Source organism: Aspergillus thermomutatus, assembly GCF_002237265.1.
Source record: "Aspergillus thermomutatus strain HMR AF 39 chromosome Unknown NODE_40, whole genome shotgun sequence".
NCBI classification, from domain to species: domain Eukaryota; kingdom Fungi; phylum Ascomycota; class Eurotiomycetes; order Eurotiales; family Aspergillaceae; genus Aspergillus; species Aspergillus thermomutatus.
This window is the reverse complement of record NW_020798089.1, coordinates 124,295-143,017: the sequence shown is the minus strand read 5'-3', so window position 1 is coordinate 143,017 and position 18,723 is coordinate 124,295. Positions and strand designations below refer to the sequence as shown.

Here is an 18,723-nt window from a genome sequence, read left to right as displayed (position 1 = left end):
AGGGGTGAAGGGTGGAGGGGTGGAGGAGAGGTGGAGGGGAGGTGGGAGGGGTGGGGGGGGGGGCTGGGGGGGGGGGGGGGGGGGGTGGTTGAGATGTAGAGCTACATGGTCGGCGGGAGGAGTAGCGACTGTAGAAGGGAGCTACACACGCCGAACATCTTGCTCAGGGCGTCGCAGTCGACTTCTTGGAGCATTCGTGCCCGTCGATTCGCGAGATAATCTTCAAGGGAGCTTCAAGCCCGTAGGACTGTAATGACTGGGTTATGGTAGAGTAATCATGGTTTTCGATACAGCTATGATGCTCCCGGATAGAGACGACAAGGTCAGGAAATAAGATAGATTATCTCAAAGCTGAAGACCTTGCGAGAAGGAAGCCCTGCTGAATGACCTGATCGTTGTGCTGGTGTGACTCGGCAGCACTTCGGTGCAACAGTCATACAGCATGCATGGGATACGCTGTTCAGGCATGCTAGACCACATGTCAGCTCAGATGAGGATGAATCTATGCCAAATGATAAGCCGACTAGTGTTACACATCTCGTCATCTTTTTTGTGGGGCGATCAGTGGATGTTTTCATTAATGTTTATATAAAGAAGTTCCGGGATGGTCGATGATTCCTCAGATAGGCAGGGACAAGTATTTTCGGGTTTATGGTATCATCTGTCACATATCAGAATGATTGATCTCTGTGAGATTAGCTATCCCACTAGGTTATCCTCTTAGATAATTGTTTTCCTCAGCAAGAAGCCGTGAATAATCTAGCCGATTGAGATAAACAAATGGTGATCATCATAGGAGGCATCCATATCACCAATCACGCTGAATGTCTCACCTTCCCCTCTTCATCTGCCACAGAGAACAGCTGAATGTAACCATGATCAGGGATATTTATTGGCGGCCGTCGCACATCCATCCGGACTCCGGTCTTGGCTGCCGATCGCCAATTTCTCTTGAGTAAAGCTTGGATCGTCTTGTTGATTCGGCATCCGGAAGAATGCCCGGATGGGGAAGGTGATCTACTAGGTACGACGGACGCTCGATAACAGCGTCGTATTCCGACGGAACTAGTCGGTGTATGGCTCGTTCCTGACGAAGCTTGATTGATTTGAAGAGGATCGTGGTTAAACCGATGATCCTCCTCATCTTGGCGTTGTTTTGCAGTCTTCCAGGTGCTATAAAGAGGGATCGCCCCGAATGGGGACGAAGTACCAGATCTTCTGTCTGTTCAGGATCTAGGTCTCTTTGAGGTGAAATGCGGTATCAAAAGTGGTTTCTCCCTCTCCTGGTAGCAGGCGTTAGAGCTGCCCCGGCCAGCACGGCCAGCGCAGCCAAAGACAGTGTCTCGTCTGTTGTGAAGAATGGCGTCAAGTATACCGTGTTCGAACATGCCGCGACTGGAGCCAAGATGGAGTTTGTCAAGAATTCGGGCATCTGCGAGACTACTCCCGGAGTAAATCAGTACTCTGGATATCTCTCTGTCGGGGATAACATGAACATGTGGTTCTGGTACGTGCTACGCAACAACATGACTCCATGCAGACCTCTAATATCCCCAGGTTCTTTGAGGCCCGAAACAACCCCCAGCAAGCTCCCCTGGCTGCCTGGTTCAACGGCGGCCCTGGTTGCTCCTCCATGATCGGTTTGTTCCAGGAGCACGGTCCTTGCCACTTTGTCAACGGGGAGGATACTCCCTCGCTGAACGAGTACAGCTGGAATAACTACGCCAACATGCTGTACGTCGACCAGCCCATCGGCGTTGGCTTCTCCTATGGTACAGACGACGTGACCAGCACGGTGACCGCTGCCCCTTATGTATGGAAATTGCTGCAGGCATTCTACGCGCAGTTCCCGGAATACGAAAGCCGCGATTTTGCCATCTTCACCGAGGTAAGTCCCTTCTCCGAAGGTACGACAGCAGAAGGAGCTGACCGTTTAGTCCTACGGTGGACACTATGGCCCCGAATTCGCCTCGTACATTCAGCAGCAAAACGCCGCCATCAAAGCCGGAACGGTATCCGGCGAAAACATCAACCTGATCGCCCTGGGAGTCAACAATGGCTGGATCGACTCGGCCATCCAAGAAAAGGCGTACATCGACTTCAGCTACAATAACACCTACAAGCAGCTCATCTCCTCTTCCGATCGCACCCGTCTGCTGAGCGTCTACAACAGCCAATGTCTGCCGGCTATTCAGAAATGCACCCAGACAGGCACCAACGCTGCCTGCAGAAACGCCGACAGCGTCTGCTACAACAACATTGAGGGACCGATCAGTAATTCCGGCGACTGGGATGTGTATGATATCCGCGAGCCATCCAATGACCCCTACCCGCCTGCGACATATTCCACCTACCTCTCCGATCCCGACGTTGTCAAAGCTATTGGTGCACAGACGAATTACCAGGAATGTCCGAATGCGCCGTATAACAAGTTTTCGTCAACGGGAGATAGTAAGTTCGCTCTTTTCTTCCTCGCACCTGCACAGCTGACGATGTAGACCCTCGCTCGTTTCTTTCGACTCTCTCCGACGTGGTCAAGTCCGGCATCAACGTTCTCGTCTGGGCGGGTGACGCCGACTGGATCTGCAACTGGCTGGGCAACTACGAGGTCGCCAATGCCGTTGATTATCCCGGACAGGCGGAGTTCAAAGCCAAGGACCTCGCGCCGTACACAGTCAACGGCGCTGAGAAGGGCATGTTCAAGAGCGTGGACAACTTCTCGTTCCTAAAGGTGTACGGGGCGGGACATGAGGTTCCCTACTACCGTGAGTCTTCCCTTGGTGTTCAGTATGATCGATGCTAATGATGCAGAACCCGAAACCTCGCTTCAGGTATTCCAGCAGACGCTTCAGAAGAAGCCAATTTTCTCGACCTAGAGATAGGCCGCTTTCATTGAGACAAGTGATATGATTGATGGATGTATATACTGAGACATACCGTTTAACCAAAATTAGCACTGAATCACCGGGAACATCACTTATCCTGTGGCTGTAGATCGTGCGGGGTTCAAGCCGGGGTATTGCCCGGTATACTAGCTACTGTCACCTTCAATCCTCCTGGATAAATACGTTCCGGCTAAATTCCTAGTCAGAGTCGATGGATATGGATGGCTCAGTGGTGACCTGGCCCCGAAAGGCCCTCGATCCTGGGGATCCCATCTGATTAGTGAAAATGATTCGTGGAATCCCCTACTCCATCCTCGATGATCAACGTACTGCATGAGGTCTGTCTTGCGAGATTCATGCGTGCTGAATCCCCGCACTTCAGAACTATCAAGGTATATAACAGGAATCAACCACTCCAGTGCATCATGTCAAGCAACAGCAACATGTGGCGCACCCTCTCAGCTCTGGCAGTCCTCACTGCCCTCTCCCCAGCCCGAGCCGCCTCATTCAATCCCTCGACGTACACATGGTACACCACCCCAGCCGCGGACTTCGCCTCCACCCTCCCCATCGGCAATGGCCGTCTCGCAGCCGCAATCTGGGGCGGCGCCATCGACAACATCACCCTGAACGAGAACTCCATCTGGAATGGCCCCTTCCAGGATCGTGTGAACCCGAAGGCGTACGAGGGGTTTACCGAGTCGCGGGCTATGCTTGAAACCGGGAACCTCAGTGCAGCGAGCGATGTTGTCTTGCAGGAGATGGTGAGTATTCCGAGCAGTCCGAAGGCGTATAACCCGCTGGGATCATTGAGGTTGGATTTTGGACACGACGCAAGTAGTGTGGAGAATTACACGCGCTTTTTGGACCTGAATAAGGGGGTTGCGGGTGTGAGGTATCAGGTGGGGAATGTGGTCTATAGGTAAGTTGTCTTTTGCGGAGAGCAGAGGAGGTACTGACTGGTCAGTCGGGAGTATGTTGCTAGTCATCCCAATGGGGTATTGGCTATTCGGCTCAAGGCGAGCAAGGACGGTGCTTTGAATGTGGTTACGATGTTGGAGAGAAGTAAATATGTGGAGAGCTTGACTGCTGAGAGCAGTAATGGAATGGGCACTCTAACCCTGAAGGCGAATAGTGGGCAGAGTACGGATCCTATCAGATTTACTGCGCAGGCGAGGGTGCTGAGCCGTGGAGGTAGGTTCATCCACTCTTTTTATGGTAAAAGCTAATATTTTAGGTCAAATCACCAGCAATGGAACCTCGCTTGTGGTCACTGGTGCCTCGATAGTGGATATCTTCTTTGACACGCAGACATCCTATCGATATCCCGATGAGACTAAGCGAGATGCGACTGTCGAGAAACAGCTAGACGCTGCAGTAAAATTTAACTACCCTGCAGTGAAGCAAGCTGCAACTTCAGACTACCAGTCTCTTTCTGCCCGCGTCAGACTGGACCTGGGCTCGTCCGGATCCGCGGGAAACCAGCCCACAGACATCAGGCTCAAGAAGTACAAAACCGACGCTAGCAGTGACCCCGAGTTGGTGACCTTGATGTTCAACTTTGGCCGACACTCGCTCATTGCATCCTCCCGCGCAGGAGCAACAGCTGGTCTTCCCGCCAACCTCCAGGGTATCTGGAACCAGGACTACTCGCCCGCCTGGGGAGGCAAATACACCGTCGACGTCAATCTGGAGATGAACTACTGGCATGCGCAGGTCACCAATCTTGCAGACACGTTCGAGCCTGTCATTGATCTGATGGATAAGGTCCTCGCACATGGAGAAGACGTCGCCAAGAAAATGTACCATTGCGACACTGGGTATATCCTGCACCACAACACCGATCTCTGGGGGGATGCTGCCCCCGTGGACAACGGAACCAAGTGGACCATGTGGCCGATGGGCAGTGCGTGGATGTCGATGAACCTGATGGACCAGTACCGCTTCACCCAAGACAAGACCCTCTTGCGAGAGCGTATCTGGCCGCTCCTGAAGAGCGCAGCCGATTTCTACTACTGCTACCTCTTCGACTTCGAAGGCTACTACACCAGCGGTCCGTCCATCTCCCCCGAGAATGCATTTATAATCCCGAAGGACATGACTATCGCGGGTGACTCCACTGGAATCGACCTCGCCCCAACAATGGACAACCTTTTACTCCACGAGCTCCTCGCCGCCATCATCGAGACCTGCAAAGTCCTTGGTATCACAGGCGAGGATCTGACCAACGCACAAAAGCACATTTCCAAGATCCGACTGCCCGATATCGGCTCCTACGGCCAGGTCCTCGAATGGAGACGCGAGTACGAAGAGACCGAAGCAGGACACAGACACATGAGTCCCATCCTGGGTCTCTACCCGGGCTCCCAGATGACACCGCTTGTCAACCAGACCCTGGCGGACGCAGCCAAGGTCCTTCTGAACCACCGCATCAACTCCGGCAGCGGCAGCACGGGATGGTCGCGCGCGTGGACGATGAGTCTCTACGCGCGCTTGTTCGACGGCAATAGCGTCTGGAACCACACGCAGTACTTCCTGCAGAAATACCCGACCGACAACCTCTGGAACACGGACCAGGGACCCGGCAGTGCGTTCCAGATCGATGGCAATTTTGGCTTTGCGGCGGGAATCGCGGAGATGCTGCTGCAGAGTCATGCGGTGGTGCATCTCCTGCCGGCGTTGCCGTCGGCTGTTCCGAGTGGGAGTGTGAGCGGCTTAGTGGCGCGGGGGAACTTTGTCGTTGATATGAAATGGAGCGGTGGGGAGCTGCAGCATGCCAGGGTTGAGTCGAGGAGTGGAGGGGTACTGGCTTTGAGGGTGCAGGATGGAGAGTCGTTTACTGTGAACGGGGAGAAGTATACGAAGCCAATCCAGACAGTTGCGGGCAAGTCGTATACGGTCAGGTTGGAGTGACTCGAGTGACGGACTCGACTGTAACTGGCTCGGGGTTACACTCGACAGTACACATGACTGCATGTCTTAGACAGGATGCTCGGCGCAGAAAGTGGATAAATATGCACACAGCCTTGCTGTCGGAGTGGCTGATCTTCATGCCAAGATGTCTCACTTGTCGTTCAAAATTAGCAGCTGAGACAGTGAGCCTGAGACTAAGCAGCCACTTCTCTCTTAAAGATTACCAATCGATGTCATTCAGACCCGTTTAGAGGTACTCTCGCGTCGCAGGACAACGGCTCCCAAAAGATCGATAGCCATACAGGGGTTTCATACATAATATCAGAACCCTGCTCTTGCATCCCATTCACCAACACTGCCCTTCAACCACAGAATACAAGATGAAGATCTCAACAGCCATCATCTCTTCCCTCCTCGCCATCAGCGCCTCCGCGTTTGACAAGTACCAGCGTAAGTCCAACCCCATCCTCACCACCCGCCCCAAGTCTCACCGATCCACTCCGTAGCATGGGGGAAACGCGACTACGCCTGCATCAACGTCTACCAAGGCATCCCCGATAATTCCACGGTGGCCCCCGGCAGCCAGATCGAGCTACGCTTCAATCGCGCCCCGACAACTTACTGCCCTGGTCCCCTGTCCCAATACCCCGGCGGCGAGTATAATGTCTGGCTGTACAACAATCCCGTGAGGGTCCCCAATTCTATTAACTTTGATCAGTCGATCAAGATCCAGGACGGAATTAAGGAGGAGGATGGAAAGGTGACGATCACCGTCCCCGGGGAGATACCCGCGGTTAATGATGACTCGGTGTGGTATTTGCGGGTGCAGACGGTCTTAGAGACGGCGCCGCAGGTATGTCACCACTTCTTACGCTTAGGTGTCGATAAAGAGTAGGCTGATTGGGACTGTAGATGCCGAGTCTGTTTCATGCGGCTGGACCGTTTAGGATCAAGGCTTAGGGTTTGACATGATATGGTTTACATATGGTTTACATGTGGTGTCTGTATGAAGCATAGTACTTTTCTGGTCCGATGGGAGATATATCAATAGTCGAGATAATTATGGGAGGACATTATGATATATCACCTTGATTGTATATAAAAATAAGATCCCGGTTCAGGCCCAACCCATCCGTAATCGGCAAGTCCATAATAAAAGATCGTCGATTAAGCGAATACCCCACATTCTACCAGCCACACCGGGACATGGCGGGATTCATGTTCCCCTTGCGCCATATTTCCAATCCCATTGCCAGCTGGTCTTCAAATTATTCTCTAGTGAATAACTGGATATCCTCATCAAAATGACCAAGGATACCAGGACATTCAAAGTGCTCCTCATAGGAAACCCCGGTGTGGGCAAGGTATTGGTGACGTCTCCTATCCGCCTCGGGAGACTTGGCTAACCGACACAGACAGCCTTCTTGCACCGATATCTCAAAAAGAGATTCGAGCATTCGCTGCCGGTAACGGCCAACGTTGAGAAACATGACATCCTCCTACACACAGTAAGTGTCTCCTCTGACTACAAAGACAATGGCTCATGTTGTAGACTGTCGGCCCGGTGAGGTACGAGATCTGGGATGTCAGCGGCACTCAGAAACCAAATGCCCTGTCGTCGAGGGAATTCGACGACATCGATGCTGCGATCATCATGTTTGATCTGACAGATCGGATCTCGTACAATAATGTACCTAATTGGTACCGTATGTACAGCGCTTCTTGTATTGCGGCAGCGCTGACGGAATCGTACAGAAAGCCTCGTGAACAAGGATGGGATGCGCCTGGGGAGGTTTATCCCCATCTTCATCTGCGGAAACAAAGACGATGCCTCGATGGATGCCAGATTGCCGCCAAAGACTATCACTTTCCCCAAGAAGAAAGGGACGGGGTATGTGGAGATGTCTGTCATGTCTCTGAGCAACATACATGAACCGTTCCTTGATCTTGCGAGGCAGCTGTTGAGAAATCCTGCCGTGGTGTGTATTCGTTCATGCTATTGATTGCCAAGCTAAGACTTCTCAGGGGTACAAATCGCTGCCCAATGTTGGACCCGCAGCATTCAAATCCCAAACGGACAGTTGGGTCCCCCTGTGGCGCCGGGAAAATGGATCCCAGGATAAAGATGCAGTTGTACCCTATATTCTAACCCAAGAGATACCACCTCTTGAATCACCGCCACCAATGAAAGCAGATATCTCGGCTGAAAGCTTCTCAACCGTTATCGAGACGCCCAAGAGGGCGGATGCATCCGATGGGCAACTGAAGTTTCTCAACACCACTAATAAAGTACAAAATGAGCTCAAACCACCTGTCAACGGGACTGTCCCAGTTTTCAAGGAGACAAAACCTGCAGTCAATGGAACCGTCCCAGTTGCAGAAGTAGAAGGGACAAACCTCCATATTGTGGCCACGGAGGAGCGCGGAGCTACGAAGAAGCACCAAGAACCAACAAAAGAGCATCGCGAATCCAAGAAAGCACACCAATCTCCAGAAGAGAAACCAAACACTGTCAAGGACCAAGGACTCTTCGTACTTTGCATCCACTGCATCAGAATGGTGCTTATCAAGAGCATCCAGGAAACACCCCTAGCTCACCTATCAAATGACAAGCCGTCTTTTGCCCTCATCACGACGGCATGCCGCTCCTGCTGTCGGGACTCGAAAAAGTCCCAGTCGGACGAAGTGCGCATGTCTCCGGATCTGATCCGCTACACGGCCATGTATGAGTGTGCGCGCAAGGTGGCCGAGGAAGAAGTAGAGGTGCTCGCGGACAAAAGCAGTGTTGCGCATATCTCTCTTGACAAATTGACGAACAGTATTGGCCGTGAGTGTCAAATCCAGGGGATTTCAACAAGTCCGGAGATACTGCAGAGGTTAAGGCAGGTGGCGAGGAAGGATGTGTTGTTGGGCTATGTGCCGGGGGCATTCCTCTAGACTTTGACCTTACATTCACGAAGGTATATAGCCTAAAAGGCAGAATGTTGGAGGTCCTGCAATCATCATATCTTCCCCGGAATTCGTGTTCATTGAAGTAGAGAATTTTTCTATACCCGACTAAGTACCCCTTGCTTACTCGATATCACATCCCGCGGATCGGCGGCTGGCAACTGCGGCGCTGGTAGTCCTAATTCCTTAGCGACAGTTCTTGCGGCCCAAAGACCAGTCACAAACGCCAAAGCCAAGCCTCCTGCGTAGCCCACGTTGCTGAAGCCCCCGCCGTCAACACCCGTGACTAACAAACCTGGAATAGGAGTCTTGTCCGCAGTGAGAGCACGAGCCTCGGCGTCGATGAGAATTCCGCCATATGTGAAAGTGATTCTACTTCGTCGGTTACATTTGCAATATGTCCCTGGCGGCGGCATCACTTACGATGGCTGCACTTCCATGGCAAAGAACGGTCCCTGACCCTCAGTCAAAGGCATAGGTGGTTTACCCCCCTTCCCAACCGGCGCATCGAGCATTGCTGTCTTGTCGCCAAGACGTACCACACGATCGTACTGCTCGATCGTCCGGCGGGCCTGGGCGCTATCGACACCCCACGTCTCCAGTATTTCGATCAACTGGTCGATACTGTGTGCGCTGGCGACCTTGCACCCGTGCGCGCGAGCCTTCTCAAGACGATCAATCTCACCTGCGTTAGGGAACGGGGCGGAGATGCAATGCTGGTTTCTTGTTTTGTCACTGTAGAGGTCAGTTGAGTTGTCCGTATTCTGCTAGGGAGGGATGCTGGACTTGAATAAGAGAAACCCGCAGCGCTTTTCCTGTTTGGCCAGGTATTGATTGACAATTTCATCGCCCATTGTCTCGTCGGTGAATCTGCGCCCGCTTTCGTTGATTAGGAGGCAGTGCTTGCTTTCTTGTGCGCGCTATCAGCCCTGATGTGATCAGTTACATTACAGATAGGGATGACGTACGGTACTGTGCTAAAGCCAAAAAGTCCTTCGGGTTGACGTCCTCAGCTCGCAAGGGAGCAGGTAGCAAATGGCCGTAGTACGTGTTCATTCCACGACTTGTGCCTGCTCCTACTGCCCTGGCCAAGGTGAGTCCATCTCCGACAGAGCCGCGATTCGATCGGATAAAGAGGCTGTCTCCTCCCTGGCCGATATACGTTGAAGTTAAGGATGGGTTACCCTGGAATCCGCCGGTAGCTAACACTACCTGCCTGGCTTTGACTTCGATGTGCACTGGCCTCTTCCTATCGCCGTGATTCTGGCGGATAATAGCGCCGATGATGCGAGATCCTGGTAGACCCGGATATTGTTGTATCAGCTTGATCACTGATGTATCAGTGAATACTTCGGAGCGAGTGTTGCTGTTCTTGATCCGCTGTTGATGATGATCGTGAAGCCGTGGTATCTTGATCGGGAAGCCGATCCCTGCAACCACGATTAGCAGAAGTGGACATCGATTTGGTGTGTCATACCGATTGTCATTATCCCATCAAAACTTTGATCAATTGGGATCCCATTCTCCCGTATCCATTGCACGGCGGGCAGGTAGTCCTTCATCCACGCTGCTTGTAGCTCTGGATCACCTGCAGGTACCCATGACCTCAAGCGCTCATAGGACTTAGGGGCCCAGCTGCTAGACATCAGCACCTGTCTCAGGACTGGTTTTTCAAACTACATACAACATCCCGGCAGAGTAATTCGAAGAACCACCCACAACCGACTGTTTCTCGACCACAAGTACTTTGGCTCCGGCGTCGGCGGCAAAGGCAGCGCAGGCCATGCCGGACATGCCACCGCCACATATCAGGACATCAACAGTCAAAGTCTGCATGTTAAGGGTCAGAGTTGTATGAGTAATGTTCAATTTTGAGGAAGTTGGAGATATGATCTCAGCATGGACGGAAGAGTATAAAAGCTTCCTCCGGTCAGTAAATTAATAGGCCGGCGACCCACAACCGGTGCATTTTGTCTCTGGATAAAACCAGATCGCAATCTCATCATACATGATAGGTTGGATTCAGATATATTTTTAGCTGGGAGTATCCTATTCCGCTATAACCCACTTATTTGACGCTGACTTGGTCGATGGAAGAAATATTGCCTTTGGGGCTTCAGGGTGGCCTCAGGCGATGAATTGCCAAGAAGGGAAATAGCCGGACTGATTCCCCGCATCACTCCCTCTTCTGCTGTCCACACACACCTTGAATGTCCTCGCAGATATCATGATGGCATGATTGGAGATCTAACAATAATTTGGTCTCAGTCTAACTCTGCTGAAGGGCCGTTCAATCTAGTAACAACCCCTTCCTTCATGGCAGCTGGCTCGGCGAGACCGTCGATGAGGCAACAACTTCCACGCGCCTCCACCACAGCGGCATGCGAAGCATGTCGGAAATTAAAGATGCGATGTATTCGACCTGCAAGAGTTAATACGTGTGAGAGTCAATTAGAACCATGTGAGCGTTGCCGGCGAAATAACCGCACCTGTAGCATTCCTCCACCACGTCCACTGGGCCGAAGACCCGGGGCAGTGGGCCGCTATCAAGGTCTCGAGAAGGCCCGTCGGAAGATACAGGCCGAGTTGGAAAAGGCACGAAATTCATCTAATGACATTGATGGGATGAATGGTTTGTCGGAGCGGGAAGAGCGCCTCTTGGACCTTCTCTCGGACGTGCAGAACTCTGAGCAACATGCGGATGCAGAGCTCAATCAACCGTTGCACGGGGAAGATCTAAGTCATCTTCAGAAATGCTCAACGCAAAGGCGACTGGCAGGTGCTCAGGACTTTCACTATACAGAGCAGAGTCAACCGCACACGAATTCCTGCTTCTACCGGATGACTAGTGCGATATCGAGCTCTGACGTTAGCCAGGAGCCTGTCAGCAATCCATTGGCTCTGCTCGCAGATGCGTCTGAAACAGCACGGGTAATGAGTATGCCACGACCGTCGATGGATACATGTCTACATTCTACAGTAGAGGCAATACGCAGTATACCATCATCAGAGGGAACGCGTTATCCCCTGCGTTGTCCAGGACACGTACCGATAGGATTGCAGTTGACTAAGGATCAAGTTGAAAAAGGTTTAAATGCGATACTTAAGTCTTCATCGCATATGGCGGGTCATATGGACTATTTCCGACCTGTTTCAGATCCATCACGAGACACTGGTCCGGATCTGGACCCAGTGGAACTGGGCTTGGTATCCATGCAAGAAGCACATATGCTTTTTTCCATGTAAGGGATTACATCACTCCCAAAAGGCAGCTCCTCTGACTATCGACAGCTACTTCACACGCCTTCACTCAGTCAATGGCATTCTTGATCCTAAGCTGCACACTCCCGAGTACGTACGCTCGCGGTCATGCCTCTTGTTCACATGGATCCTTGCTCTCACGGCTCAATTTGATCACAGCTCGGAGACCATTGCCAAAAGGCTGCGGCTGCATGGAGAGAAGCTCTCCCGACACGTTCACAGTTCTGGCTGGAAGTCTGTTGAGGTCGTGCAGGGGTATTACATTTCGCTCCTATCAGCGACTCCGGCCAAAGCATTGTCAGAGGAACGCTCGTGGCTTTACACGACGCATGCAGTGGGCATTGCAATAGAGCTTGGCCTGGACCAAGGTTCAAAGTCACGATTGCATCGCAATCCTCTCAATAACCAGACCCGTCAACATTCGGAGCACACTCAAAGGCTTGCACGAAATCGGGAACGAACTTGGCTACGGATCTTGCTGTGGGAAAGAGCCAATAGCGCCGCATGTGGTCGCACCAACGTCTTTGCAGACACAGAACTGACACGCAACATCGACAGCTGGAGGATGCATCCGCTCGCTGATGCGACTGACAGACATACCTGCGCCTTTATACTTCTCCGCCGCCTCTTGGCCCCGCTGCAAAATGAGCTACGGCATGAAGCATCGCTTCCTCAGGCAGATCCTCATTGGGCCTCGAAGCTGATTAATGCCTCGCTAGAGCCATGGTGCAAGACTTGGCTTCAAGATCCTTACACCCTGCCTCAATCTCAACAACTACCTGATGTCTTCCTCAACTATGTGTATCTGCACAACCGGCTGTGGACCCTGTCTTTTGCTTTGCATGCATCCAGGAATACAGACCGCCATCTCGACGCTATTCGAGAAGACTGCTTCGATGCCGCCGTACATTGCTGCGCGGTAGCTGTACGCGATTTGCGGACAATCGGCGAGCCTCTGTACTGCATGCTTGCGCCCACGTGGGCGATGATAGCGTATGCAGCCGTCCTGGCATTGAAGCTTTTTCCGTGTCTGTATGGCTCTGGCTCGGACGGTGGAATGGAATTTCTTGCGTTGCTCGCGCAGGTAGCGCTGCAGCTGCAGAAGTCTGGCACGACGCCGTCCCATCGTCTTGGGATTGCAGCCCTGCTGGGTCAGCATCTGCTCATGGTGCTGCGGAGCAGAGCAGTGGGATTGGGAGAGTTGGCCGCGGTGGCCGGAGATCAAAATGACTCTGCTCCCGAAAGGACGATCGCGTATACGCCGATAAATCAAGAAACAGATGTTGCGAGTCCATTGGTTTCTTCATATGATCCCTTTTTGCCCATGGCTGTGATGGGCACTGATCGTGACTTGGCAAATGATGGATTTGCGGATCTCTTCCGAGAGATTTTCGGCCCGGGGTTTGATGAGGTTTCTTGGTCGAATAATCGTTTGACGTGGGACTTTTGAGGTAGATGAATCGGCCTGAAAAAGGTACACAAGAAGTCTATAGGGTGTGCGGCGGGCCTACTATGACTTCATAGCGGGTAGATTTCCAATTTCATACTTCCCGATACCATGTGGAGAAGGACATGATGATCAACAAAGAACAAACGTCACTCTTTCAGGATCAAGTTTTATTAAACAACTTCATTATCTTTCACAGGTTGGATTGTCCTAAATCCTTTATTCTGAAACCCTTGGTGAAAGAGGTCACAATGTTTCAGTGGTAAGATACAAGGCACTGGCAGCGAATGACTCGCTCACGCGGGTATAGGTACCAGCGAAGTTTAGCCCAGCGTCCTCTGTTGACGCAAAGCTTGACGACTGCGGTTAGTTCATCCGGGTGAATCTCACGTCAGGTATTAATTGCAAACAGTGTCTCTTCGCCGTTGGAGATGGCCTCGCCCAACAAGCGGTGGAAAGAAGAGGGATTACTCGGCACGATGTGATGCGCACTACACGAATGGCACTTTACGGCGGAGGTAAGTGGGCTCCTTCCCCTACAAAGATACCCTTCCTCACCGTGGTAGCTGTTTTTGGTCCTCTGGCCACAAAATGGTTCCAAGTCCTGCAGAGACGCATCAATCTGCCCACCGCACAACGAACAGTCGTTGGGAGAGTAGCAGCGGATCAATTACTATTCGCTCCCACCATGATCGGAGTCTTTTTGTCCAGCATGTCTATCATGGAGGGCGGAAGTCCTAGAGACAAGTTGGAGAGGTCGTACTGGCCAGCGCTGAAAGCCAACTGGACGGTTTGGCCGTTCCTGCAGCTGGTGAACTTTGCGCTTGTGCCGCTGCAGTACCGGGTGCTTACGGTCAATGTGTTAAATATTGGTATGTTCCCTGTGGAGCGTTTCGTTCTTGTGCTAAGTGAGATAGGATGGAACTGCTTCTTGAGCTTGTTGAATAATGTTGGCCCGAAGGATGTGCCTCCTGTTGCTTGAGCGAAATTGCGGGACTGTGTCATAGATCTATAGAGTACGCCGCTTGTGCATAGAGACTATCCTAGAACAAGATGCCTTGTTGGGCTTTTCATGAGCGAAATTATTGCAATTTCGTCCTTCCCAGGCGGAAGACATCTTCTTATTTTGGTATCCCGCTGGCTTATTCAACATGGCGGCTTTCCCCTTCTGGAAGGGTCCCGCCTGCTGCTTTTGTCATTTCTGCCTTGTATAACCAGAGCTGAATTTACCAAGCTATATTGGAAGATAGACACAGCAAGAGGCTGTTCTTAGCAGTGAACAAATAGTCCAGCTTCTTCTATATGTACTAAGTCGCCAAGCAGAGCGGGTGATGGGACCCCATCGGTAAGTCTGGACAATCTGTTTATCTCCATTGAACAAGCATCTAGGTGAAAGCCATACCGCCGTCATTTTTGTAGACTCGAGAAGCTACTCAGTTGAAACTAGACTGTTGAATACAATGTAAATCAACCCGCTCATATCTTTTCAGACTGATGCACAGTGATCGTTAATGCAAATTCCGAAACACTGTCCAGTCATGCCATTCTGCAGAAGATCAAATGCAGATAGCAGACCACCGATTGGATATACCCATATGGTGGAAGCAGGTTGCGGACATTTGCAAGCATTGGCAAGCTGTATGTGACGCAGGAGTTTCTGGTGCACGTTCGTCTGTGATGTTAGAGGATGGGCGCGAGTCTTTGGCGACGTCCTATGGTCTTCCCGGACATCCTGGCCCCGACCTATCATTATATGGAACATGACACTGATGCCGAACAGCCCGTGGTCCGAAACCACCTCGTGATTAATCATCCCGAGCAATCATCAGTCGGCAAGTCTTGTCTATGGTGGCTTCTTCCGACGGATCAATTGACACACATCCCAGCAACCAAGAAGTTCGTTTCAATGTCAGGGTTTATCGAATGGGCCGCCGATGACCAATCGCTTGTCGCGCATTCCTTTCCATCAATAGAGCGTTTAGCCTCTTGCGTATTCGTCCCACAGCCAAAGTCGTTGCAGAGAGTTTGTCCATGAGCAACCTTAAGCTCGACTGAGGCTGACTTTGTGTAGGATGGCAAGCTGCCGGAAACAGGGAATCACTTGTCCGAGCATTCAAAGGTTTCTCAGGGCCCGTGGCCCACGCATTGAGATAGTCGTGGACTATAACCGAAAGAACGGACGACATTTGTGCCCGCCGCATACACGTAAGTGTCAAAGCTTATCGGATGATTTTAGATTTGAGGATGCTGACTGATGGAACAGCGGAGGGGATCTGCTTCTCGCATAATGAGAACCATTCTTCATTAATCATGGGGAAGGCAAAGAACTGGTGGGATTGATTCAGTTCACTTTTGAGTTTCGCCCAAGTCAAGGGATTGCAGAACGATCGATACAAATGAGCTGCGATATAGGACATCAAACAGTCATAGTAACGCCCCTGAGCAACTATACCACCCACGACGGCCAGCCCACCACGTCAAATCCGTTGATGAGTCGATGACCGAAAGACTTGGCTGCGGTCATATGTGGTTGCCGTGCAACCTTATTCGCAGGGCATCAACCTGTCAAAAGTCGCCGTGTGCTTACCGGTTGCGGGCGATGACGGCATGACACTCTCTTCCCCGGACTGCCCCAGGATCCGCCACCGACCGCAGCGCCTAGAACTCAGTTTTGATTCTTATCCAGGGTCGCTTGAACTTTCCATTAGTGGGTCTGTGGAATATGTGCGATGCAATTCATCGGTTCTCTTCGCGACTGTGGAGGAACAAGAATTGCACCCACGGAAGATGCGGGAATTGAACACGCCACGTGAGCAGGGATCCAAGCGGCGATCACCGACTATGACAGAATAGCTGCTAGGATGCTGCCTCTTCACGATGCAGAAAAGGTGTTGCGACTGGGTGTGGTTGCGTATGACCTCAGTGTGGCTTGGCGCAGAGTCTATCTATATAGGACCCTCTTATTTAAGGCTGCGAGATGGAATTTTGATCCGTTGTCCACTGCAGAGCCGACTCCAACTCTATCCAAAGGATCTCTAATTGTACTACAATTCTGTTGACTAGTAGTGACCATGCTCTTCAGGAAACCCAAGTTGCCTCAGGCCAATCCTGATGCCTACTTCCAGGATGACCGTGTGGCATCAGAGACACACTCGCAGACGGCCATCACGGCTGATGAAAGTGAGCTGGTCAATACTCATATACCGCTCTTGACTTGGCGGTCGTTTATCATGGGCGTGTTTGTCTCTATGGGTGGCTTCCTGTTCGGCTACGATACCGGTCAAATCTCCGGTTTCCTGGCGATGAAGGATTTCCTGCAACGGTTTGGTGAACAAAAAGCTGATGGGACGTATTACTTCTCCAACGTCCGATCTGGTTTGATTGTCGCGCTGGTATATTCGCTTTGTTCCCATCTGAAATGTGCATTGCTGATGAGTAAATAGCTGTCGATTGGAACCTTGATGGGAGCTTTGATCGCGGCACCTATTGCGGATCGCATTGGCCGGAAATGGTCGATCACCATCTGGTCTTTGATGGTCTGCGTTGGAATCACGGTTCAGATTTCTTCTCCCGTCGGTAAGTGGTACCAGGTTTCGCTCGGCCGTTGGGTTGCGGGATTGGGGGTCGGTGCTCTCTCCCTCTTGGTCCCTATGTACCAGGCAGAGTCCGGTCCACGGCACATTCGTGGTTCTCTAGTCAGGTAAGTCGTCAGGTTACAGTATATTGTCCTAGGACAGCACTGACTGTCGCAGTACCTACCAATTGTTCATCACACTCGGCATCTTCGTGGCAAATTGCATCAACTACGGCACCGAAACACGAACGGATACTGGCTCCTGGCGTATCCCAATGGGCATCACATATGTCTGGGCTCTCATCCTGGGTATTGGCATCTCCATGTTCCCTGAGAGCCCTCGGTATGACTACCGACACGGAAAGGTCGATCAGGCCATCAGCACGCTTTCAAAGATGTACGGCATCCCGAAGAACCACCGTGCTCTGAAGCTCGAATTCGAGGAGATCAAACAGAAGTACGAGGAAGAAGTTGCTCGTGGTCAGGTCACTTGGGTCCACCTCTTCCGGGCCCCACGTATGTCGTACCGTGTCGCTGTGGGTGTTGCCCTGCAAGCTCTTCAGCAACTCACAGGCGCCAATTACTTCTTCTATTACGGAACGACCGTGTTCAAGGGCGCCGGTATCTCAAACAGTTACGTCACCCAGATGATCCTTGGTGGGGTAAACTTCGGAACCACCTTCCTCGGCCTGTACCTGATCGAGAACTACGGGCGTCGTCGGTCCCTCATCGCCGGTGCCCTCTGGATGTTCGTGTGTTTCATGGTCTTCGCCTCTGTCGGCCACTTCTCCCTTGACCGGCAGTTCCCGGAACGAACCCATACCGCCGGGGTGGTCATGGTGGTATTCGCCTGTCTCTTCATTCTTGGATTCGCGTCAACGTGGGGTCCGATGGTCTGGACCATCATCGCCGAATTGTATCCATCCGAGTTCCGAGCTCGAGCAATGTCCCTGGCAACCGCGTCCAACTGGCTGTGGAACTTCCTGCTCGCCTTCTTCACGCCATTCATTACCAGTGCTATCGATTTTCGATATGGTTATGTCTTTGCAGGATGTTTGTTCCTCGCCGCCGCGATGGTGTACTTTACCGTCATTGAGGGACAGGGAAGAACACTGGAGGAGATCGACACGATGTATGTCATGAAAATCAAGCCGTGGCAGAGCTCAAAGTTTGTCTTTCCTGAGCAGTCAAATGATCACGAAGGATCCGAGAAGCACGCGGCGGAAACAAATGATCACCTGGAGACGTCCGCTCCGCAGCAAGAGAGTGTGTAGAAGCTGGATTTTTATCTCACCTTAAAAGTCACGTCATGTTATCTCAACAGAATTCGAACCTCTTCAATAGCAAGAAGATTTGCAAGATATTTGTATATTAATGTATTACCAATTTGCTCTTCTCTCAAGCTGCATGACTATGGGGGTATGGTGCTTGGCGCCAAGACTTGGGCGGAAAAAGATGAGAACATCCTTTGGCAATCATCAGGGCGATCCTTCGAACGAGGTATAGTTGTTCTCAATGAATGGTATAATCTATAAGGTGCATATGTGGATGATTTTGGCCTTTAGATTTTTAGCTACAACTCTGGTGCAATCAGGATGATAGTGATGTAAATGCGCGTCTTCTTAAAGTCTCTCAGGAGGATATACTACTAGACCAAAAAGGCATCCGGACAATGTACTCCTTAGTCTACGAAT

General features: G+C 51.6%; 5 protein-coding genes across 5 annotated transcripts; 4 read left to right on the top strand and 1 right to left on the bottom strand.

Annotated features, from left to right (window-relative positions):
- Positions 1-1,253: 1,253 nt before the first annotated feature.
- cp6 (putative carboxypeptidase S1) lies at positions 1,254-2,876 on the top strand (the record flags this gene model as incomplete). Its single annotated transcript, XM_026762636.1, has 5 exons — positions 1,254-1,507; positions 1,558-1,888; positions 1,938-2,451; positions 2,499-2,765; positions 2,812-2,876. 5 exons carry the CDS (start codon positions 1,254-1,256, stop codon positions 2,874-2,876), a joined length of 1,431 nt encoding a protein of 476 aa, XP_026616534.1.
- A 434-nt stretch (positions 2,877-3,310) lies between these two features.
- On the top strand, positions 3,311-5,798 carry CDV56_108972 (glycoside hydrolase family 95 protein; the record flags this gene model as incomplete). Its single annotated transcript, XM_026762591.1, has 3 exons — positions 3,311-3,807; positions 3,853-4,079; positions 4,123-5,798. 3 exons carry the CDS (start codon positions 3,311-3,313, stop codon positions 5,796-5,798), a joined length of 2,400 nt encoding a protein of 799 aa, XP_026616533.1.
- A 380-nt stretch (positions 5,799-6,178) lies between these two features.
- On the top strand, positions 6,179-8,735 carry CDV56_108934 (putative RAN small monomeric GTPase (Ran); the record flags this gene model as incomplete). Its single annotated transcript, XM_026762553.1, has 6 exons — positions 6,179-6,248; positions 6,305-6,651; positions 7,214-7,306; positions 7,351-7,504; positions 7,554-7,777; positions 7,824-8,735. 6 exons carry the CDS (start codon positions 6,179-6,181, stop codon positions 8,733-8,735), a joined length of 1,800 nt encoding a protein of 599 aa, XP_026616532.1.
- Positions 8,736-8,845: 110 nt separating this feature from the next.
- CDV56_108904 (uncharacterized protein) lies at positions 8,846-10,583 on the bottom strand (the record flags this gene model as incomplete). Its single annotated transcript, XM_026762523.1, has 6 exons — positions 8,846-9,119; positions 9,171-9,482; positions 9,549-9,657; positions 9,716-10,177; positions 10,225-10,382; positions 10,432-10,583. The coding sequence occupies 6 exons, from the start codon at positions 10,581-10,583 to the stop codon at positions 8,846-8,848; spliced, it is 1,467 nt and encodes a 488-aa protein (XP_026616531.1).
- Positions 10,584-11,063: 480 nt separating this feature from the next.
- Positions 11,064-18,303, top strand: CDV56_108784 (uncharacterized protein; the record flags this gene model as incomplete). Its single annotated transcript, XM_026762403.1, has 10 exons — positions 11,064-11,685; positions 11,905-11,989; positions 12,039-13,419; positions 13,533-13,603; positions 13,655-13,717; positions 13,766-13,820; positions 13,868-14,327; positions 16,519-16,847; positions 16,899-17,155; positions 17,208-18,303. 10 exons carry the CDS (start codon positions 11,064-11,066, stop codon positions 18,301-18,303), a joined length of 4,419 nt encoding a protein of 1,472 aa, XP_026616530.1.
- Between the last annotated feature and the right edge of the window lie 420 nt (positions 18,304-18,723).